The sequence below is a fragment of the Eriocheir sinensis genome, chromosome 12 (genome assembly GCF_024679095.1).
Source record: "Eriocheir sinensis breed Jianghai 21 chromosome 12, ASM2467909v1, whole genome shotgun sequence".
NCBI classification, from domain to species: domain Eukaryota; kingdom Metazoa; phylum Arthropoda; class Malacostraca; order Decapoda; family Varunidae; genus Eriocheir; species Eriocheir sinensis.
In genome coordinates, this window is record NC_066520.1 from 4,564,991 (window position 1) to 4,589,447 (window position 24,457).

At 43.1% G+C, this 24,457-nt stretch overlaps 1 protein-coding gene across 1 annotated transcript in view; it reads left to right on the plus strand.

Moving 5' to 3' along the window:
* LOC126997310 (dihydrolipoyl dehydrogenase, mitochondrial-like) overlaps positions 1 to 24,291 on the plus strand; it is a gene marked incomplete at its 3' end in the record, with an annotated part of 35,804 nt that extends 11,513 nt beyond the window's left edge. Inside the window, 5 exon segments of the mRNA XM_050858312.1 lie at positions 5,543 to 5,686; positions 9,776 to 9,913; positions 10,609 to 10,725; positions 17,705 to 17,935; positions 24,079 to 24,291. Of these exon segments, the coding sequence (XP_050714269.1) occupies positions 5,543 to 5,686; positions 9,776 to 9,913; positions 10,609 to 10,725; positions 17,705 to 17,935; positions 24,079 to 24,291 (843 nt within the window).
* Positions 24,292 to 24,457: the final 166 nt, after the last annotated feature.

Consider the following 24,457-nt stretch of genomic DNA (forward strand, 5'->3'; position numbering starts at 1 on the left):
GTCTGGCAAGATGGTTCTTAACGATCCAAGCATACAATCCGGAGATAAAATATATCACCGGGAAAACAAATGTGGTCGCAGATGCCTAATCTCGGAATACTCCGATAGGCGCGATTACCACCCCAGAGGTCATCCACAACTTCACTTCACCTGAGCTACACACTGCTCAGCGAGACCACCCTGTGTGGAAGAGGTTAATTTACGCCCTCGAGTCGGGAGACGAATCAAACCTTCCTGAATTGCCAGTTCCCTTTTCACAATTCTTCCTATCAGAGGACAACCTCCTTTGTAGGTCATGGCCAACCAAACCGGTACCTATAGACCAACTGGTCATCCCAGACAAATACGTCCCCGTGATGCTTAAGCTGGTCCATAACACACCCATTGCGGGTCACCCAGGAAGAGACAAGACGCTATCTGTCACCAGACGAAAATTCTACTGGCCCACATTACGGGTTGATGTAGAAAAACATGTCGCACATTGCGTCGTTTGTGCTAAGCACAAGGGGTCCGTCAAAGGGCCAGCACCTATGTTGGACCTGAAGAAGGCGTTCGACAAAGTTCCACATACAAGACTGCTATGGAAACTAGAAAATAAAAGAGGATTGAAAGGGAAAATGAAGAACTGGATGGAAAGCTACCTAAGGGGAAGAGAGATGAGAACAGTGGTTAAGGACATAAAATCGGAATGGAGAACTGTAGAGAGTGGAGTGCCTCAGGGATCGGTATTGGCATCAATACTTTTCCTAGTATATATTAATGACATGCCAGAGGGAGTAAATAGTTATATGAGCCTGTTTGCAGATGATGCAAAACTGCTAAAACACATAAGAAACAGCAAAGACTGCGAAATTCTGCAAGAAGACCTAAACAAGATTTGGAAATGGAGTATGGAATGGGAGATGAAATTCAATGTGAAGAAATGTCATGTTTTGGAAATGGGAAAAAGTGAAGGAAGACCAAAATGGACATATTAAATGGGAGATGGTGAAACATTAAAGAAAGTACACAAAGAGAGAGATCTGGGAGTGATGATGCAAGATAATAAACAGCCAGAGAGTCATGTTAATTGGATATTCGGTGATATGTATAACATGGTGAGAAATATAGGAATAGCATTCCACTACATGGATAAGGATATGATGAAAAAATTAATTACCACTATGATCAGACCAAAATTGGAATATGTGGGGACAGTGTGTCTCCCCATAAGAAGAAACACATAAAGAAACTAGCAGGGGTGTGGAGTCGGAGTTAAAATTTTCCGACTCCGACTTCGGGAAGTTTTAAAGTTGTGACTCCGACTCCGGCCCCCATGCCCCTCCTCTATTGCCTTTTTTTTTTTTTTTTTTTTATTTTATTTTTTTTTTTTTTTATTTTTTTAGATTCTGCCTGTAGCGCCGGTAGACTCTCTTGAGGTCGTTTTTCTTACATGAATTTACATCCAAATTACGTGTATTCTATATAGACAACATCCAGATAATGTTGAAAAAAAAAAAAAACTTCACAACTACATTACACGATAAATGATTACGTTAAGGAGTCGGAGTCGAGGGTATTTTTACAGACTCCGACTCCGGCCAAAAGTACCCGATTCCACCTACTCTGACTCAGACTCCACACCCCTGGAAACTAGAAGGAATACAAAGGATGTCAACAAAAATGGTTCCAGAGCTGGAGGGGTTGACATATGAGGAAAGACTAAAGGAAATGGACTTACCAACACTAGAACAAAGAAGAGAAAGGGGAGACCTAATACAAATCTATAAATTATTGAGCAAAATGGAAGAGGTAGATAACGAGGAGTTACTACTAAAAGAAGGAATTTCCATCAGGAACACAAGAGGACATAGTAAAAAATTGAGGAAGGGAAGATGCTTGAGAGACATAAAGAAATATAGCTTCCCGCAAAGAAATATAGAAGTTTGGAACAGGCTAAGTGAGGATGTAGTATCGGCAAGGAGTGTGCAAAGGTTTAAGGAAAAGTTGGATAAATGCAGATACGGAGACGGGACCACACGAGCGTAAAGCCCAGGCCCTGTAAAACTACAACTAGGTAAATACACACGATGCTCGCCTCACGACGTAAAAGTGATCCAACACTTGAATTACCATAGCGGGGCATGATAACAGAAAACCTTATTCCCGATAACCGATAACTGATAATGGAAAACCTTATCGGTGATAACCGATATTCGTTAACTGGAGAGACAAATATAGGCGATAACCGATATCCGATATAAATCCACAATGCCGATACTAGCTAGCGATAAGTCTGATTGGCGAAAACGATACTATATTGATATTTCAAATAAAAAACATAGATGAATTCAAATTTTCATTATCTGTATTTTAAAAAACTTACAAAACCTGAAAACAACACCTTGACACATACCTATGGACGGTAGTACTAGAAACGCTTGAACCGGTGTTTTGTTATTTGGCGTCCCCACCGTCAAAAGCTGGCGCTTTTGTTTACAAACACTGGTCTCGTGAACTGCGCATGCTCAGACCAGCAAGCGTAGGCCTGTACAGTCTCACAAAGCTTCTTAACCATAATTAAAAGTTGCTGGAAGGCTGAATCAGACGTACAGTACCTTTACCACTATCCCCGCTGTTGCTAGAACGACACTGTACGAGTTGTATTTGTATGTACAGAGTGTCGTTCTAGAAACAGCGAGGATGGTGGTACTGTATGTCTGATTCAGTCTTCCAGCAACTCTTAATGTGTTTAAAAGCTTTGTGAGACTGTACAGGGCTACGCTTACTGGTCTGAACATGCGCAGTTCACGAGAGACCAGTGTTTGTAAACCAAAGCGCCAGGTTTTGAGGATGGGACACCAAATAACACAACACCGGGTGCCTTCAATATCATGGCATGCTCACAAACGAATATGGAATATCATATTTGAGGCAGCGAATAATCATCTTTTGGGCAAAGTTAAATAATTTTTCTCTTTGATATATTGATTTTTTAGTCTAACAAAAAATAACCTAGTGTGTTAATGTTGATGATCTAAGTATGAAATCTCTTCACCGAAGATATTTCATACCCCAAAGTTTTTTCATACAACACCGGGCACCAGGGCCATGCATTCGCAGTAGGGAGGAGACAACGTTTTTTTTCTGAGAGGCGGAAAAAAGTAGCGATTATCGCTGGTATGGTTACAAAAGTAACGAAGATACCGAAATATATTTGAATAAGTAGCGGATAACCCGATTTTGTTATCAGCGATAAAGTATCGCGATAATGCCCAGCTATGTGAATAACACACACACACACACACACACACACACACACATACTCACATGGCCCAGTAGCTCAGTGGATAGAGCGTCTGCCTCACAACCAGAAGGACCGGGGTTCGATTTCCCGGCCGGGTGAAGATAAGTTGGGTTTATCTTTCACGTGTAGCCCCTGTTCACCTAGCACTGAGTAGGTACGCAATGTAAGGCAAGGAGTTGTGACCTCGTTGTCGCGGTGTGTTGTGTGTGAGTGGTCTCAGTCCTACCAAGAGATCGGTACTAAGAGCTCTGTGCTCTTCCAAAGGGGAACGGCTGGCTGTCTCGAGAGAGACCCGCAGCAGACCAAGAGGTGAATTACACACACACACACACACATACATACTCACAATGTTCGTCTCATGATGTAAATGTGATCCAATGCCTGAATAACACACACACACACACACACACACACACACACACACATGATCGGTACTGCGAGCTCTGTGCTCTTCCGTAGGGGAATGGCTGGCTGTCACGAGAGAGACCTGCAGCAGCAGACCAAGAGGTGAATTAAACACACACACACACACACACACACACACAATGCTCGTCTCACGACGTACTGCCAGGAATGCTCGCTCGCTCAGCGTGGTAACACTGCAGCAGAAAATGCATTACTAGCAACTTCAGCCCATGAGCCAGGCGGGTCCAAGATTCCGTAGGAGTGCCGCTGTTGTTATTATTATCATTATTATTATTATATATTATATACAGTAATCCCTCGTCTATCGCGGGGGTTTGGTTCCAGAAGATACGACCTTATATTTTTTATTATTTTTATATATTTTAAGGCTTTATAAACCCTCCTCACACTCTTACAAACCTTTCCCACACTCCTATTGACCTTTCCCACACTCTTATAAATAGGGATGTACCAATGTATCGGTATCGGTGGTATCGGCACATTTTAAGAGTATCGGTATCGGTATCGGCTGATTTTCTGAGGATACTACCGATACCTGAAGGAGTTTTGTACGTCGCATGTCACCCGGTGCAAATAATTTTGTTCAATATAAATTGGATTTTCTAAATTGTTGAAAAAATATTAGAAAAGTGTAATTATCTAGTATCATAATACTACATAGTTTGGAATTTCCCCCGATTTAAATCTCGTCACTTTAAAGGATACGATTCATATTACTTTGAATACAAGCATATAATACTTAGTATACAGTATAGCATTTGGCACCGCAGACGCGTACAATACAGGTTTAGTAGCTTCGGCGCTGGATTGACGGATCCCCTCCACTCACCTCATTTGCCTGCCTCAGTCAGTCAGACAGTCACCCCACAACGGGGCATGCTGCCTGGGTCTGGGTATTTCATCACAGTCTAAATGTACGCCAGTTAAGTTAAAGCTAACCTAGCTGAGTCAACTAGACCTCACGAGGCACCTCCTCCCTCACTTTCTTCCCTTCTATGGTGGAACAACGAGTAGTGGGTCTTTTTTTTCTTCCTAACATTTGATATGGCCCATTAACTGCTGGAATTGTTGTATAAAAAAAACAGTGCACAGGTATCGGTATCGGTATCGGTCAAATATTGGGGTATCGGTATAGGTCAAAATTTTGGTATCGGTACATCCCTACTTATAAACTCTTCCTATGACGATTCGTCGTTACGACGCAGTCCCAATAAATGATTCTATAATTCTTGTTTCGACTTTCAACATTTGCAATATCTACACTCTCAGTCTCCTGATCTCAACTGACAGATAGGGTAGTCTCTGATCATTCGAGAGGCCTTGGATGTAATGTTAAAAATAGTCAATAATGTAATATAGAACTAATTAGGTGAGAAGAACGCATTGATAGCAGGTCAATTTCTCTCAGACTGGATGCCAGCTATCATAAGTAGGTTTATTTTGTTACCAAAACCACCAAGTAACAATGATATAGTTGCTTGAAAAAATTACTAGCAGCTTCACTGTTGCTGGTATGAGAGGAACACACTAATGTACATTTTATGCTCTTTTGCTTGTCTCATATTTGGTTCACATTTAGCTGTTTCTCATCCACTCATAGCTTCAAGTTAGCAGAAGTGGATTAGTAAAGTAAAATGTAATGATGGTTAAAGTGAATATTCATTGTGCAAGTGTTTGTATGTAAAGTGAGGTTTTCCTGTAGCAGCTGGTTCCACTTAGGTTCTGTCTTAGAGTTATTCTTTTGGTGTATTCAAACATTTTGTCTTTCCATTTATTTATTTCATGCCTTTCCCAAACTAGCATTTAGTATAAAGATTTTACTTGCTTCAGGCCCAGTTGGCTCTGGGGCATGGGCCAGCAGTCTCCATTGTTGGCCAGCGCCGTTATGCCTCCCACGAAGCTGACCTGGTAGTGATTGGCTCTGGTCCTGGAGGGTATGTGGCTGCCATCAAGGCTGCACAGCTGGGCATGAAGGTAAGAATGCACTGTATGTCTAGAGCGAAAGGAAATTATGTTGCATGTGTGAGATAGCAGATGTATTGACCATTAAGTGGCTGAGTGGGCTCAATTATATGGATATTTTGAGTGTTTTAGGCATATTGAAAATCAGTTGTGTTAATAATCAAGGGGGTTGCTTATGAGTCACAGATTACTTGTAAGGGATGATAAGTAGAAGTGGATATGATGGAAAATTATACAATTTTTTATTTATTTATTTATTTATTTATTTATTTTTTTTTTTTTTACACATCGTGGCCTATTGTGCCGGTAGGCTTCTTCCCATTGGATCCTGATGGTTGGTGGACTAAAAACTTATAATGGCATGTACTGTTGGGCCTCGGCCATCATAATTATACCTTGTGCTGATCATCAACTCCAGTGATGAAATCTGCATTGCTCAAAACCACATTTTGCCCTATAAATTACCTAGCTAGTACCACGATTGTTTAAATGTTAATTTTAAGTGATTTTAGCCATTACATCATCAACCCCCTAAAACAAAAATAGTTTTGATATCAGGATTTATTTATTTATTTATTTATTTATTATTTTTTTTTTCTCTCTCTCATTAAGAGTTAGTTATTAGCCTAAAAGTAAGGAAATCACAATTGACATCTACTTTAAACCTTTTGTTTTTTGGCCTCCCTCTTTCCCACGATGGACGGCTGGTAGTGTCTGAGTGTCATAACTACCATCTAGAGTCAAACCATTTCAGAGACTGTTTGGGCGTTCGATTCTGCGGATCCTTTCCTCCCCTCTGCTTTGCCACACAGTCCCAACACCTATTTTTCCCTCTCATATGTTACCAATAGGTAAGATATGAGGGGAAGAGATAGCTGTTGGGACTGTGGCAGAGCAGAGGGGAGGAAAGGACTCGCGGAATCGAACACCCAAATGGACTATTTGAAATGGTTTGACTATAGCAAGCTCATAATATAAAAATATCCATGGCTACATCATCCAGTGATGCAAATATGTGATAATACCCCTTCCCTAACCATCAAGATTAACTGGACCCCCCTTACCCCCTCCGATGTTGTTGCATGCAATTCCAGTTCTTCTTTACCTCCATACTTTATTACACCTCGTAGCTGTGGCAGTGTGAAAATAATGCTTACCCACAAATGTAATGCCCCCCACCCCCCACCCCCCCCTTAGTAGCTTTCTCCATCTTGGGCCTCACAGTGCTGGTATGTGGGGCCAGAGACATGCTTAGAAGCCTGAAAAACCTTGCTGAGTCATTCTGAGATGGGGTAGGACGACTTCCATCCACCTACAGCCAGTCATTGGTGGAAAATCATGCAGCAAATGAATGCATAAAATTTATGAACATGTCGCTCCATTGGTCAACATGAAAATGCATAAATTTTATGCATAAGATGCTGTACAGGTTAATCTCATTGTCACACACAGACATTGTTAATGATATCTTTTCCTTCTAAACTTGAAAATATCTCTTTACATGGTTATTAAACAATAGTTTTTACACAAACATGATATTGTATGCAAGACCTTTTTTCCCTTTTCTGGTTTTGAAAACTATTTCTGGGATATCATTAACCCTTTCATTGCTAAACGCTCGCAGCGTGCGTTAGGCGTATTTGCTGGTAGGGCTAAACGCTCGCTGCAAGCTCCAGCCGCACTCAAATCTCCCGCATATGAGAGTGTTCCAACACTATTTTTCACAACACAGGATTGCCAGTTGAGTGGGTTCTTCGCTAAATTTGGTGGAAAATCATATCAGCCCAGCGCGGCAAATCTACGGACGAGTAACTGGTGGATGTTCTTGTCCAATATAGCGGCATTTTTGCATAGCTTCACCTATCACCTGACTGATTCTTTGACCAAATAGTTGTAAATATTGCAGTTGGCAATACAACCTTGCCAGAATCTCAAGGAAAGATGTCCGCAGCTCCCTCAGTATGGCTGATCATCCCGCATGTACTGACTTAAGTGTTCACATTCATCACTCTCTGAACGTGCATGTACGTTCGCAGGAGAGGCATACATAACCGACTCCTATAGATCTGGGTCTCCTCTTTCCAATGGTGTTTTTGGTTTTTAGTTGTGATGAATAGTTTTTGAGATACAGAGGTTAAAAGAGACCCCCATTGGGCTGCCTGACTGTGCCTGAGGGGATAGTCGTGTCCCGTCCCACGCGTAAAGAAAGGGTTAAGAAGACATTACCTGCCTTAGGGGTCTGAGGCAACCCCACATAGAAGAAGAGGCAGGTTTATAAGCTGCAGTTGACAGTGCTGCCTGTGAATCTTGCAACTGAGTTGCCTGTGCTCATTTTAGGCTGGATTTTATAGACATTTTCTTCAGCTACGAGTCACAAATGTCCTGAGTGTTACCTTACTGCAATCCTAATGTACTGAACTTTGACACCATATGCTTAATTGATGGTTGTAACCTGAGCTGCACTGTCTGTGTGCCTCTAGGCATTCCATGATGTGACAGTTTGGCAGTGGGAAGATTCTCTACCACCCTAGTCATTTAGCAGTGGTTTATAAGATTTAAATGCTTTGAAAGGGCCCCAGAATGAATACAGTGTTTAAATTTTAAAGAAAAAATCATGCTAATAGTTGCTGAATTTTACATGAATAACATGTCTGTGACCAGCTAGCAGGTGGCAGGATCCTTACATGAAGAGATGATGCTAGCCTGAGTGGTTGTGATCTCTCATGTGGTTGTTGTGTAATTCACCATTCACCACGGCCTGATCACGAGTTGAACTCGCCAATAGCCAGCAAGTACCCTTCCAACAAGAGCAAGCTCATGCTCATTATAGTAGATCTATGGGTACTGCCACACACCCCATCCCTCTTGCTCAAGGGGGCACATTAACCACTCGTTGTCAGTGTAAAGATTCCGGCCTGAGCAGGGCTTGAACCGTCGCCTGTCAGGCCGTGAAGCCTGACAGTGCAGCGCTCTAACCAATTGAGCTACAGAGCGGTGTGGAGTCCTAGTTTGCTTTATGCTTTACTATCAGAGATGGAAAGTTAGAGCTTAAATGACTGGCTGAATAGAGTGGGGATTTTGTATTTAATTCTTGACAGGGGTCAACCAGTAGCCTGCTTGCCTCACCACTTACCCCTGAAGTATTCAAAATTGGCTTCCTTCCATACCCTTTTATATCATTCCCACACTGTTATACTTTCATTGTCACATGGCAGTTTTTAACCCATTCAACCCGCAGTTACGTATATAGGAGCAGTACTGGATCCAGGAGAGATAAGCCCCCACCTCTCTCTCTCTCTCTCTCTCTCTCTCTCTCTCTCTCTCTCTCTCTCTCTCTCTCTCTCTCTCTCTCTCTCTCTCTCGCTCTCTCTCTCTCTCTCTCTCTCTCTCTCTCTCTCTCTCTCTCTCTCTCTCTCTCTCTCTCTCTCTCTCTCTCTCTCTCAATAAATATATGGATAGAATAAATTGATACATGGATTGACATAAGAACATAGAGAGAAAGAGAGAGAGAGAGAGAGAGAGAGAGAGAGAGAGAGAGAGAGAGAGAGAGAGAGAGAGAGAGAGAGAGAGAGAGAGAGAATTATCTGCTGGTGTGGTGCCGTGAGCCATTCAGCAATCTTGTGCTGTCCAGGCTTGTCTGCCCTTGGATGAGCTGTACAGGTTTTTATTAACAAACACATTTTATTCACTGCATCAAGTTTGTAATAGCTCATAATAAACTTACCCATTTTATCATATGATTTTCCTTCCGTCTCCTCAGAGTTCTCTTCTGATAGGACACAAAGGACTTAAGGACACATTTCAGCCTTGAACTCTGTGGAAACAGAGGGAAAATCATTAGAAAATAGGTAATCATATTATAACCTATTAAAAGAATTAATGCAGTGAATAAAATGGGTTTCTTTATAAAACCTGGACAGCTCGTGCATGTGCAGACAAGCCGAGACAGCTCAAGCTTGCTGGACGGCTCATAGCACCGCACCGAGAGAAATAATCCTCCCTCTTTCTTACCTATATCTGGATAGGTAAGCATTTTTACTTTTTTTTTTTTTTTTTTTTTTTTTTTTCCAACAAGCTTCATGTGTACAATATTTCTGGCAGACTGTGTGTGTAGAGAAAAACCCAACTTATGGTGGAACCTGCCTCAATGTTGGCTGCATCCCATCCAAGGCTCTGCTCAACAACTCCCACTACTACCACATGGCCAAGAGCAAAGATTTCCTGGAGCGCGGCATAGAGGTACAATAAGTCTAGAGTCAGAGGTTGTTATCCAGCTCTCTGTGACATTTCATCTTTATCACCACAGCTTATTACTCTTGGGTTACAACAAGCTTTAGTTGATTTTCCATTTATATTTTATTTAGATCTTCCTTATTCTGTTACCCATACTCAGTAAGGGGAAAGTCATTCAACTCTAAAGATCTCAGTTTTATCTTGTCCTCATATTTGTACTCTACATGTAGAGGTTCCCTCCTGCAAAGTTGTAGACATGCATAAATATTTGAGTGACTTTCAAAAACCAGTGTCCATTTATTTTTTTCTTTGAACCCATAATTTCTTTTGCCTCTTTAAATCTGGGGTACTTAGTGCTATGTCATTTGGTTACCCCCTTTAGTATATACATGTGGTGTGAGGACTATCCATTGCCCACTTTTCCCATCAGGCCTGGATGAATTACTTGCAGATGATATCAAGATAAGGAACTGGTTAGAATTTGATGCATCATCCACTTTTATTATCTTCATCCTCTTTAAGGTTTACCACATTTTAGCAATCTAAAAATATTCCCTAACCTATCATGTCAATCATGGAATCCTTGGTAACATGACTGACATCCATTAAATGTATAGTGAGGATGTATTGCATTCTTTAAATAAATAAATAAAAAAAATCCACATCACAAAACACTTGTCTGATAACAATTGCTATTGCAGGTTGACAATGTCAAGTTAAACCTGGAAAAGCTGATGGGTGCCAAGGATAAGGCAGTGACAGCACTTACAGGAGGCATTGCCCACCTCTTCAAGAACAACAAGGTCCTAGGACTCAAGGTAAGAACACAGTACAAGTCATAACTTGTTGGAGATTTTGGGCATGAAAGAAGAGGGAATTTGTAGTTAATGTAGCCCCCCCCCCAAATTATGTTGGCTCATCAAGAGGCTTACACTATATTATTGCTACCCTTATTTTTTCCAATAGACCATATGAGCAATACAGTAATCCCTCGTTTATCACGGGGCTTAGGTTCCAGAACCCCCCGCGATAGGCGAAAATCTGTGAAGTAGCGACCTTATATTTATTTTATTATTTATATAATTTATTTATTATATTTTATATATATTATTTATATAAGCACGCATCTCTCTGTAAATCACGCCTCAGCCCGTGTGAACAAGGTCACTCAACCACTAGTTTCTCACGAGATTCAAAGTCGGCTACATTTCACGGGAAACTCATCGAAATTCTAGTCAGAAACTCGGTTACCAACATGTCGGTTATTCGTGTGGTCGGTAAATTGTGGTCACAAGAAGAAGAAGAGCGTATCAGCTGTTCGGTTCAGTAGCTCTCCATGTGTTTATTCCAGTACCGCAATGAGCTCCACGAAACTAGATAAGCTTGGAGTAATTATTTTGAACAAGTTTAGGACTTTAGTCTTGTTCAAGTGTAGTCATTGCCTCATCCTGTCTGGGTCCTCACTGCCAACTTCTCGAGCATTTAACGGTAGCAAGCTGTAACACACTCTCCCTTTGTCTCCGAGGTAACCACTGACGAACCAAGAAATGATACGGTCGCTGAGCCAATCAGTGCCCAGGATACAGAACACAGTGCTCTGGTTGGTCGCCTCCCATCCATCAGCCAATAGTGTGCCGTGTACGATCACACGTGGGCAAACTAGCTCAAGCGGAAGCGGCCATAGCTGCGTTTTCCATACGTGCGAGTCTTTGTCTACTCATCTGCAGTGCGCTACGTATTTTATTTCAATTTAATATTATTTTAATATGTTCTTATTAATACTTTCTTAATTTTTTATATTGTTTACAATCTTTTAGGCTAGAAAAAGCTTCTTTTACTGCAAAATAAGTAAAGTAATAAATATATTAAAATACCTCTACCGCAAAATTCCGCGATATAGCGAAAAATCCGCGATACGAAACTAAATATTTACAATTTTAAAATCCGCGATACAGCGAGACCGCGATATGGCGAGGGATTACTGTACACGCAGCGCCACACTTGGCCACTCAAGAACTGTCTGGGAGGTACTTCTCCCAGTGAACTTGGTTCTTTTTTCTCTTTTGGGATTTTGTAAAACAAGTTATTGTTTGGAGTCAAATGTTCACAGTACCTGCTGAGCAGGTAGAAATATATAGTACCCATTGCTCGTAGGTTTTAAGGTTTGCATCAATTTATGGCAGATATAACCAATTAGTGCTAAAAGTACGTGGGCCTGTATCTACACTCGGCACAATTGAAAATGTCTCGAGGTGTGGCAGACTTAACAACAAAGACTAAACAATAAAAAATGTAAAAAAAAAATTGTACTTACCAAGCTCTAGTAGCGTGTAGGTATCCCTTTATGCTTAATGCACTTGTTAAGGCGTGCAAGAAGGGAACTGGCAAGGTTTTTTAGAGTATCCGGGTTAATTTCCTCCCATTCCTTCCTGATTGCTGCCTTCACCCGGGTTACCGATGAGTTTTTTTCCGTTTCAAAATGGCCCAAAGGAGTAGAGAAAGAACATGGAATGTATGGCTCCATTCCAGAGACAGTCACCTCTGAGATGCGCTGGGCACACACAGAGGGGCTCTCCTGGAAGCAGTAATCATTCCACGGGAAATCGGAAAAGTACATCCTCAGGTCGTCCCACCGAGCTGAAGCAAAATGCCAGAAGCATCGCCTCTTCGATGGGTCCAGGGGATGTACAGGAGCGATAGGACAGGAAACAAAAATAAGGTTATGATCGGAGGAGCCCAACGGAGAGAACAGTTTGACAGAGTAAGCAGAAGGATTAGAGTTAAGGAAGAGGTCTAGAATGTTGGGCCTGTCTCCAAGACGGTCGGGAATACGTGTAGGGTGCTGAACCAACTGCTCTAGATCGTTGAGAGCAAAGTTGCAGGCTTGTTCACCAGGATGGTCAGTGAAAGAGGATGAAAGCCAAAGCTGGTGGTGAACATTGAAATCTTCCAAGATGGAGATTTCAGCGAAGGGAGAGTGAGACAAGATGTGCTCCACTTTAGAATTCAAATAGTCAAAGAATTTTACATAGTTAGTAGAGTTAGGTGAGAGATAAACAGCACAGATGTATTTAGTAATAGAATGACAATGAAGTCTTAGCCAGATGGTGGAAAATTCAGAGGAGTCAAGGTCGTGGGCACGAGCTTTGGATTGAAATTTAGGATAGAGATAGTAGGAGGGAACAGAGTAGATTTTGCTGTTAGTAGCCTCTGAAACCTGTGTTTCGGTGAGGAAGAGAAGATGATGTTTAGAGGAGAGATGGTGTTCCACAGAATGAAAATTAGAACGAAGACCATGAATGTTGGAGAAATTGATAAGGAGGAGGTTCGAGGAGTTATCAGGACACCTCTCAAGTCGGCAGCCAGAAGGGGAGTCCTCCCTGGGCGAATTTATGGTCCCCCCCAGGCGGGGACTCCGAGGCAGTGTTGTTTTTCGCCATTTGGAATTTGGAATTTTGGGAAAAGGTGTGTGTGTTGTGTGAATGTAGTGTGGTGTAGAAAGAGAGAGGAACTGTCTTTAGAGAGCATGCTGAACTGCTCTCTGGTATTGATGAGACAAAAGGGAAACAGTTAGTGAGGACATGGGAAGGGTCTTTGAAGGGCTTCAGCACCCTCCTCGCTTCCCATATATCCTCACCGGGAGTAGCTCACGCCTGTTTGGTAGGTGTCTTCCTACCTACTCCTGGAGCCACTTTATGACATAATAAGGTAAGGTAAAGTTGGGGGCATACGCTGTAGCAGCGCGTGGCCTCAGTGCTCATCTCCATAACATTGGCCCTTGAGCCTGTGGTGGGAGGGAGGCTCAGGGAGCCCATTACCCCGGGACACAGGGCCAGTGTGATATCTAGGTTACCACAGCTTACCTTCCCCAGGTTTCCCCAAGGCTCAGTTCTGGCACCATAATGTTCATAATATATATAAAAGATATGCCAAAGGGTATAAAAAGTTATATGAGCCTTTTTGCAGATGATGCAAAGTTAAAAAGAAAATTAAGGATGGAGAAAGACTGTGAAGAGCTGCAAAATGACCTGGACAGAGTGTATAGATGGAGCCAGGTATGGGAGATGGAATTTAATGCAAATGTTATGCCATGTTATGGAAATGCGGAAAAGTAAAAACAGACCAAGGAAAACATACAGGATGGGAGAAGAAAAATTAGAGGTGGTACATGAAGAAAAAGATTTTGGAGTAATGATGCAAGACACACTATCCCCAGAAAAGCACATAAACAAGCTGTTTGCAGAAACCGACAGGATGATGCAAAATATAAGGGTATCATTCTGTTTTATGGACAAAGAAATGCTGAAGAAAATAATAACAACACTGATCAGACCAAAACTTGAATACAGTACCCTCTCAAGTTTCGCGCTCGCTTCGCTCCAAAGGTATAGCGCTAAACTCGAGGATCACGAAACTCGAGGTATTGGAAACACTGAAAAAGCGCTTATCTGTTCCAACCCGTGGATTTTTTTATTTATTTATTTATTTATTTATTTATTTTTTTTTTTTTATATACACGTGGGCTATGGCACCAGTAGACTATACATCTGGGCCTGATGGTCGGCCCTGAGCCCGTCATGGCGCGGGCAACTGTTTATAGTGGCGCTATTATAATTGGCTCATGCTGCCCCCCCGGAGCTCACTTTTTTTCCTCTTTTACTCCCTTGTTATCTCAAAATATGTACCTTGGAAAAAGGAAGAAAACAGAAAGAGAACGGGTCGTTTTTAAGCCACAGATGAAGCCCTACGATTGGCTGGGCTCTGAAAACACGCTTGTGATTCACTGGGAGTCCGATGATGTCATCGCCGGCGCTCACCCAGTCAGCAGCCTCGCTGCCTTGGAGCAGTGTCACACTGGCCGTTTTCCTCTAACCGTTGTGGCTACTGGCAATGCCTGTGCGCCCATCTGGGGGTGAGTTGTTGGCTGTCCCTAACCTGGTGTCACACCGGGCCTTTCTCCCCACCGCGTTGGCGGCAGCTTGGGCAACCAGCAAATCCAACTTTTCCGGGTTTGCGTCACACACGGCCAAGGTCGGTCGCCCGTATCCACATCCACGACATAAACAAAGCACTTGCCCTATATCGACATGGCGTCGTCTGCTAAAGTAAGGGCTGCCGCGGCTTGTGCTGCCATTACCCAAGTCATGGACTTGTTGCATCAGTTAAATGGAAGGAAGAAGCTGTTGTGGGTGTGGCGTGTCTGTGGTTGCTCCGTGCCAGTTCTCATTGTCACCATCGCGCATGAGCGGCCAACCCACCCATCTAGACTCCGACCACATAAACACGTGGATCGAGTAACAACAAAGACACACACACACACATACGCCAGACCCATCATGAACCATGGCAGATGTTTCTCACAAACAAAAATAGCTTCGCCATTTCCTAGAGTGTGTTAGAACTTATTTGGTGAGTGGTTCATAAAAAACAAACATACCAAATGGGGAGAAGAGAGCAGTGTTAAAGGCACCTGCTCTCTTCTTGCCAAGAGCTAGGTTTGGTTCATGTGAGCCACTCACCAAATACGTTCTAACACACTCAAGAAATGGTGAAGTCGTTTCTGTTTGTCAGAAACATCTGCAATGGTTTCTAATGAGTCTGGTGTGTGTGTGTGTGTGTGTGTGTGTGTGTGTGTGTGTGTGTCAGTGAGTGAGTGAGTGAGTGTGTGTGTGTGTTTGTTTGTTGTTATTCGATCCATGTGAGTAGAAGACGCCATGTTGATACAGGGCAAGTGCTTTGTTTACGTTGTGGATGTGGATACGGGCAACCGACCTTGGCCGTGTGTGACACACACCAGGAAAAATTGGAGTTGCCGGTTGCCCTAGGTGGCTCCAACGCGGTGGGAAGAAGAAAGCACTGTGTGACACCAGCTTACAGATAACCGTGAACTCGCTCCCAGTTGGGCGTACGGGCATTGCCCGTAGCCCCAACGGTTGGACGAAAATGGCCATTGTGACACCGCCTTAAGGCGGTGAAGCCACTGATATGGTGAGCGTCGACGATGACGTCATCAGACTCCTAGCGAATCACAAGCATGTTTTCAGAACTGTCAGCCAATTGTAAGGCAGCCGCCTTCAACTGCGGCTTCAAAACGACCCATTCTCTCTCTCTCTCTCTCTCTCTCTCTCTCTCTCTCTCTCTCTCTCTCTCTCTCTCTCTCTCTCTCTCTCTCTCTCTCTCTCTCTCTTGCCATAGCCACAATGTTTGGAGGAAAACGTCCAGTGTGATACTACCTTTAAAGGTAGCGTGCGTGACGCCGATGGTAAGTAGACGTGACCTGTACGTGTCAAAGCAGCGCGAAACTCGGGATGATAATGCGCAAAAGTCGGGATGGTAAGAATTTAGGATTAACTGCGAAACTCGGATAGCGCGAAACTCGAGAGGGTACTGTATGCTGCAGTTGTGTGGCCGCCTCAGAAAAAGAAGGATATCAGAAAGTTGGAAAGGATACTGAGAATTGCAACTAAAATGGTCCCAGAACTCTGGAATATGACGTACGAAAACAGATTGAAGGAGATGGACTTGACGACACTGTAACAAAGAAGGGAGAGAGGAGATCTGATCACGCTGTATAAGTTGGTAAATAAGTTTGATGGGGTGGACAGAAATTATCTCTTCTTAACTGCGAGAATGCAGGGACTGACAGGACAGGAAGAAACTTAATCCTTTCATTGCTAAACGCTCGCAGCGAGCGTTAGGCGTATTTGCTGGTGGTGCTAAACGCTCGCTGCGAGCTCCAGCCGCACTCAAATCTCCCGCATATGAGAGTGTTCCAACACTATTTTTCACAACACAGGATTGCCAGTTGAGTGGGTTCTTCACTAAATTTGATGGACAATCATATCAGCCCAGCACGGCAAATCTACGGACAAGTAATTGGTGGATGTTCTTGTCCAATATAGTGGCATTTTTGCATAGCTTCACCTATCACCTGACTGATTCTTTGACCAAATAGTCGTAAATATTGCAGTTGGCAATACAACCTTGCCAGAATCTCAAGGAGAGATGTCCACAGTTCCCTCAGTATGGCTGATCATCGTGCACGCACCAACGTAAGTGTTAACATTCAACACTCCCTGAACGTGCATGTACGTTCGCAAGAGAGGCATACATAACCGACTCCTATAGATCTGGACCTCCTCTTTCCAAAAGGTGTTTTTGTTTTTAGCTGTGATGAATAGTTTTTGAGATACAGAGGCTGGCTGACTGCTCCTGAGGGGATAGTCGCGTCCGCTCCATGCGCAAGAAAAGTGTTAATAAAGGAACATGTTTGAGTGACTTAAAAAGTATAGTTTTCCACATAAGTGTTAACACATGGAACAGCTTGCGGGAAGAGGTGGTGGAGGTGAGCAGTGTCCAACGAATGAAGGAAAGGCTGGATAAATGTTGATATGGATACGGGGCTATTAGAGCTTAGCTCTGGCCCGGTAGACTACAAATTGGTAAATAAATACACACACACACACACACACACACACACACACACACACACACACACAGAGTACCCAGAGATTGACGATAATGAGCACTTGCTCACGTCGTGAGGGTACCTGCTGGCGAAAGCGAGTCCAACTCGTGATCAGGCTGTAGTGAATTACACACACACACACACACACACACAATGAAATATAGAGGTTTGGAACAGACTAAGTGAGGATGTAGTATCGGCAAAGTGTGCAAAACTTTAAGGAAAAGTTGGACAAATACAGATACGGAGACAGGGCCACACGAGCATAAGCCCAGGCCCTGTAAAGCTACAACTAGGTAAATACACACTCTCCTCCACTCTCTCTGCAGGGCCATGGTAAAATCGTCAGTCCAACTGAAGTGACAGTTTTAAAGGAAGATGGGGAGAATGATGTGGTCCGCGCCAAGAACATCCTCATCGCGACAGGCTCAGAGGTGACACCCTTCCCTGGCATTGAGGTGGATGAGGAGACCATTGTATCATCTACTGGTGCGCTTAAGCTGTCTCGGGTCCCTGACAAGATGGTGTTGATTGGCGCTGGTGTTATCGGCCTGGAGCTAGTAAGTCATAGTCTTCTGTACTCTATGTTTTGAGTGTAATGTATGGTTTTGTGCTTTGTTTATGTAGTAGTTGTTGTAAATTTAGAATAGATTTAATTTATATATTAGTAAATGATAGGAATGGCTGTACAATGAAACCTCGGGTTTCAAAATTAATTAATTCCTAAATGTTGTTCTTGAACTGATTTGTTTGTAAACTGAAAATAATTTTTCCTTAAGAAACAGTGTAAGATGGATTAACCCGTTTCTGACCCCTGGTAAACTTCAACGATTCTAAGTAATAACCACTTCTTTTTAGAACACTGATCATCTCTAGATCATTGATCAGGATCTGACTGATCAGGATTTGCTCTGAAAATACATCACCTCAAGCAGATCAGCAGATCAAAATAACGACAATGGCAAGGCAGGACTTGTGGATAGCACAATTGTCTTCATTTCTCCATCAGTTCTGTTGTTCATTGTTACTATTGTACATCTTTAGTGCCTACAAACACATTTTTGCAGCTTAATCTGAGCTAGAAAAGGGTAGGAAGCTGTTTGCTGCATTCATGGACCTATAGAAGACATATGACAGGGTTGACAGGAAAGGTTTATGGGATGTTCTAAGGATATATTATGTGGGAAGGTGTTTGCTGGAGGGAATCCAATCCTTCTCTAAGGATGCGAGTGCCTCTGTATGCATGAATGGTGAGTTGAGTGAGAGTTTCAGTGTTAGTGTAGGTGTGAGATGGGGGTGTGATGTCACCAGACGGTTGTATGAGAGAAATGAAAGCCAGAGTGGGGGAGCTTGGTCCAAGACTGAAAGTGAGAGGTACAGAGGAGTCATTGGTTGTGGGCCTGTTTGTAGATGATACATTGTTGTTGGTAGAGAATGAGGGGACGCTGCAGAGGATAGTGGATGAGTTTGACAGGGTGTGAAAGAGGAGAAAGCTGAGAGTGAATGCTGGAAAGAGTAAGGTTATGGTATTTGAGAGGGCAAGAGAGCAGGTCATTGATTTTGCAAAGCCGTACAGAGTTAGAGCAGAGGGTACAACGAAGTGTAGGATAAGGTTAGGGGAGGAGAGATTGGAGGAGGTGACTGAGATTAAATATTTAGGGACTGTTTCATGTAAGCATGGAAGTATGGAAGGTGAGGTGAGGGAAAGAGCAGTGAAGGGCAGACAGGTAGTAGGTGCATTGGAGAGAGTTATGAAAGGAAGAAGTGTGAGCATGGAGGTAAAGAGGGGAATAAGGAACAGTATTATCCTGCCAACTCTGTCATGTGCATCAGAGACGTGGACATGGAATGCACCACAGCAATCCAGAATACGTGCAGTGGAAATGAGTTCTATAAGAGGTGCATGTGGTGTGTCAGGATAGGATGGAGAAAGTAATGAAAGTGTGTACGAGAGGTTTGGTATGGGTGTGACAACGAAAGGAGTGGAGTGTGGAGTGGTGGAGTGGGTGAAGCGTGGTGCATTGAGATGGTTTGGACACGTGATGAGAATGGGGGAGAATGAATTCGTGAAGAGAGTGTGTGAGGGAAGGATTGAGGGAGGGGGTGTCAGGGGAAGACCACCTGTGAAGTGGAACAATAGGGTGAGTGTTGGAGCGAGATAGTTGGGAGTAGCAGGATTGAGTGTGCTGAGAGGGAGTGCCAGAATAGGAAGAGATGGAGACACTTCAGCCATGGGCACCCCCTGGAGGGAAGTTCTTAGAAGGGAGCAGGGTGCGGAGATATAGATAGATTGGTTAATCTTAGCTTATCTGCTCCTTGTACATTATGGGAGGTGCTCTTGGGTGCATGTGATAAGCTGCTAAGTGTGTTACCTAACTAAGCGGGAGCTAGAGAGAAAGTTGTCTGCTACAACAGGAGGGGCAACGATGTATGGGAGTATGTACACAATTAATTACCTAGTTGTGATATACAGGAAATTAGCTGTATTCGTACTGTCTTGTCTCTATATCTACTATAATATAACTTGGCCTTAAATTCATGAATCATCTTTACAAGGACCACATCTTTTTCCAGGCCATTCCAGGCCTCCACTACTCTTTGAAAAACTTGTTCTTAATATCTTTTCTACAAGCTTCCTTTTTCATCTTTCTTCCATTGCCTCTTGTTTCTTGTTTATTATGTTTCTCCAAATATCTTGTTTATGTGCTTCTCAGGTGTCAGTATATCTTCTATTATGATTCCTAAGTCTTTTCTTCATTCACTGTGTTGATGATTGTCCCTCGCATCCTATACACTCCGTCAGCGATGTTTACTTTACAGCAGTTGACGCCAGTGTGTGTGTGTGTGTGTGTGTGTGTGTGTGTGTGTGTGTAAGAGAAAGAGATTGATGCTTTCTAGTCCCACAACCACCAGACATGCATAGACCCCAGATTTTTAACTCCTTATGGAATCCATACTGATGATCAGAGAGGTCAAAAGTTGATAGATCCTTAACCCGGCAGCTTTGGCAGATCCCGTTTGGGGCACCCGCGAGTCGGTCCGCTGAAGCGGCGGACCCCGTTTCGGGCTCAGCTCAAAACTCCTAAATCGAGCTAATTGTAAGTGGTGGCTGCATACAGCAACCCACCATGCATGGCCTGGGTCATTGTGGTGGGTGAGTGATCTTGAGGTGGGCTTATTTGTCACAGGTGGTGCTGTAAGGTCATGGCAGATTGAATTAGCTATCCATACAGTAATCACTTGTCAAATTCTCTAAAGTAGATGACAAGCGACTTTCAGCTAGATGCCACGCGTCATGAGACTGTCTATTTTGTAACAAACACCACCCAAAAAGAATGGAGTTTGAGTAAAAGTAAATATTTTTAACGGCCTTATGGTTATGAGAGGAGTACTCTGATATACGTTCCATGCTCTTTTCTTAGTCTCAAAATGCAGTGTAATGTTGACGTTTCTTGGCCACTTCTCGGCTTTCGCATTGCCGAAGCCCACGGGTTAAGGACTTCCCTGCTAAGGATTGTTTCAAAAGCTTAAGAAAGATAAGAAAGCAAAGCTATAGATTTTTTTTTTTTTTTTTTTTTTTTTTTTTTTTTTTTCGTCTTGGCCTATTGCGCCGGTAGGCTTCTTCCCGGTGGATCCTGATGATTGGTCCAAGGCTTCTTCCCAGTGGGGCCTGATGGTCGGCCCAGCCCGTTCTGGTGCAGGCGAGTGTTAATAGTGGCGCCATCTTGCATTGGCTCATGCTGCCCTCCCGGAGCTCATCTTTAATCCTAGAATCTAGAGTCCGGGTTGATAGGTGGTCTTCTGGACAGCATGTGGGTAGTTTTAAGCCACTCGGCGGCAGCTGAAAAATCCCAGCTTGGTGGCACCGGTCGGGGATTGAACTCGCGTCCTCCTGAACGCGGGGCCGTCTCGCTATCCGTTCAGCCACTGCCTCCCCATAAAATGGTAGTTTGAAGGATTAGAGTAGCCACCCTTCTTGAGCCAGTATTTCATGGGAATGAATTTGGTTGAGCAGGCCCCGTCTGTAACCAAATGCTGACAGATGGGACTCTGCTCATGGACCATAGGGGGCACTAGAGTGGGCAAGCTGGAGCTATTTTCTGCTTCTCAGGCAGCCTGCTCACGTTAACCCGGGCGCCTCGCTTCACCCTGATTTGCTGGCTGGTTTTTATGCTCCTCCCACCTCAGTGATGTCATCAGCCTCAAACACACACACACACACTCTCTCTCTCTCTCTCTCTCTCTCTCTCTCTCTCCTTTTTTGCACTACTTTGAATTTTTATATGTAGCTTCATAGATAGTTTATTTGTAGTAGTTTATAGATAGCTCTCACTCTCTCTCTTCTCTCTTTTCTCTTCTCTCCTCTCTTTTCTCTTCTCTCCTCTCTTTTCTCTCCTCTCTCTCTCTCTCTCTCTCTCTCTCTCTCTCTCTCTCTCTCTCTCTCTCTCTCTCTCTCTCTCTCTCTCTCTCTCTCTCTCTCTCTCTCTCTCTCTCTCTCTCTCTCTCTCTCTCTCTCTCTCTCTCTCCTTTTTTTATACTGCTTTGAATATTTATAGGTAAGGACTTTGCATACATGTTATTTATTCCTAGTTGGATTCTGATTAAGTCCTGCAATCCAATGTTTTCACTCCACAATACTACTCGTGAGCACTTGTTTTTCTGCCTTCCCTGTCTTTAAAACTGTTTAACATTACATTTAAACCTCCAACCATATATGTATCAACTGAGCAACTCTTAAATTCATCTCATTTATCCAGGTGATGTGAGGAAGGGAGGGAGGAAGGGTGAGGTGTGTATTTATTGTAAATGCATTTTTGTTTTTCAGTGTAAAAATAACTATATTACAACATAATATGACTGACAGAAATTTATCAACATCTATTTTTGCTTGAAAGTAGGTTTACGGTCCCTGAAAGTCAAGATCAAGACCAAGATTGCCCAATGCCCATCAAACATAGCATCCTCGTGTGATTAGTGCATGTCGTGTTCCCTTAGCAGCTCAGCGAAAGTTACCGCCTGAAGGTCTGGGTCCCGAGCAAAATCATTCCCGTGAAAGACCGGCTTTAGGCACAGGTTGTATGTAGCCATACTCTCAGCAGGACGGGAGGATATATGTTTAAAAGCAGAGATGGATAAGTTTGACGATGCAGGGTGTCAGCATAGAGGCACTCCATCAGGTCCATAAGCCTTCTAAGGACTTGAGGTCAGAGATGGCATAGAAAACTCTTCTTTATCATTTTCTGTTCCACAGAATGGAGATTAGAGAAGCAGCATCCAGTTGTTGATGGAAATTAAAAGGAAATAAGAGTGAACAGAATAAAGATTATTGTCAAGCTCATTAGAAACCTGTGTTTCAGTTAGGAAAAGGATGGTAAGAGGAGTAGAAATGATGTTCCACTAATGGAAATGAGAGGAGTGTCTATGACTTGCAGAATTAAATGAAAAGTAGAAGCTATCAAGTCACCATAGGGTCATTACCAGAAGTAAAGTCCAACCTGGTGACATTTCTAGCCCCCTTTCCAGATGGGAACTTCGATTTTTCACCATAGTTTATATATTTTGAGAAAACTTTTGTGGATACTTGTGTATGTAGTTTGGTGTGGAAAGTAAGAGACTCTGTCCTGTGAGACTGTGCAGAATTACTATGATATTAAGTGAGAGAAAGAGAAGATAAAGTGAGGACACTGGAGGGTCTTTGGTATACTTGTAGCTCCCCAATGTCCCAAATATATACAGCAACAGAAATGTGTGTGTGTGTGTGTGCACGCACACTCCATTCACTTGTAGTCTGATCATGTGCTGGACTCGCAATTGCCAGCCAGTAACCTTATTTTGAGCTTGGAGCGACATTCACTGGTCTATGGGTGCAGTTGGCACCACACAAGTCACACACCTGTTACCCTATGCTCAAGGGAGGACAGTAATCATTCCTGTCAGCTGTTAAAACTTTTTGGGCTGAGCTAGGCATGAACTTCAGCCTTCCAGGTGGTAGTGGAACACTTGGTCCACTACACCACAGAGAATGTGCGTGTGTTTGTGTGGGCCATAATCACTCACTGGACTCGTTATCATCACCCGTACCCTCCCAGAGAGCGCTTTGACCTACATAGCGACCGTTCTGTGCATACTGCTGGGACTGCACACACCACACACCCTTATACTTCTTGCTCAAGGTGGGATAGTAATTGCTCTTGTCAGCAAAAAAACATTGTGGCCTGAGCACATAAATCTCAGCATGCTGGGTGACAGGTGTATACACTACACTGCAGAATTATGTGTGTATTTACCTAGCTGTAATATATAGGATGCAAGCTGTTATCATGGGATCCTGTCTCCAAATCTCAGTTTATCAATTCAGTTTTAAATTCAAAAATAGTTTTGGCTTGAACTATGCTTTTTGAGGTCATTCTAGGTGTCATACTATCTATGGGGCCATCTATATGTATGTGTGTGTGTGTGTGTGTGTGTGTGTGCGTGCACGAGTAGAAGCTGTCCTCAGAAAACTAAAACTGGTGACTATATAATTTATTCGTCAAGAAGGCCACATCACTTCTTGCCCTAAATCCTGTCACCTCTCTCTTCAAAAACACAACCTAATTAGTTAGTTTGTTGTCACAGTTCTCTTAGTATTGACTGCAGGTCTAGATATATGTAACAATCATGGTTTTGTTAATGTTTTGCTTCTACTCACTCTCCCCAATAGGGTTCTGTGTGGTCTCGCCTTGGAGCTCAAGTAACAGCTGTTGAGTTCCTGGACTCAATCGGGGGGCTTGGCATTGATGGTGAGATCTCCAAGAACTTCCAGCGCATCCTGACAAAGCAAGGCATTAAATTCAAGCTCAGCACAAAGGTCCTGAGTGCCTCAAAAGAAGGGAGCTCTATTAAGGTTGCTGTTGAAGGGGTAAAGAATGGCAAGGTGAGTAATGAGATCTTTATGTACCTTTACCTATTTGTGGTTTACAGGGCCTGAGCTAAACTCAGATAGTCCTGTCTCCTTGTCTATATTTGTCCATCTTCATTTGAAGGACACTCCCTGCCTCCACAATCTCCTCCCTTAAACCATTCCACTCATCTACACTTCT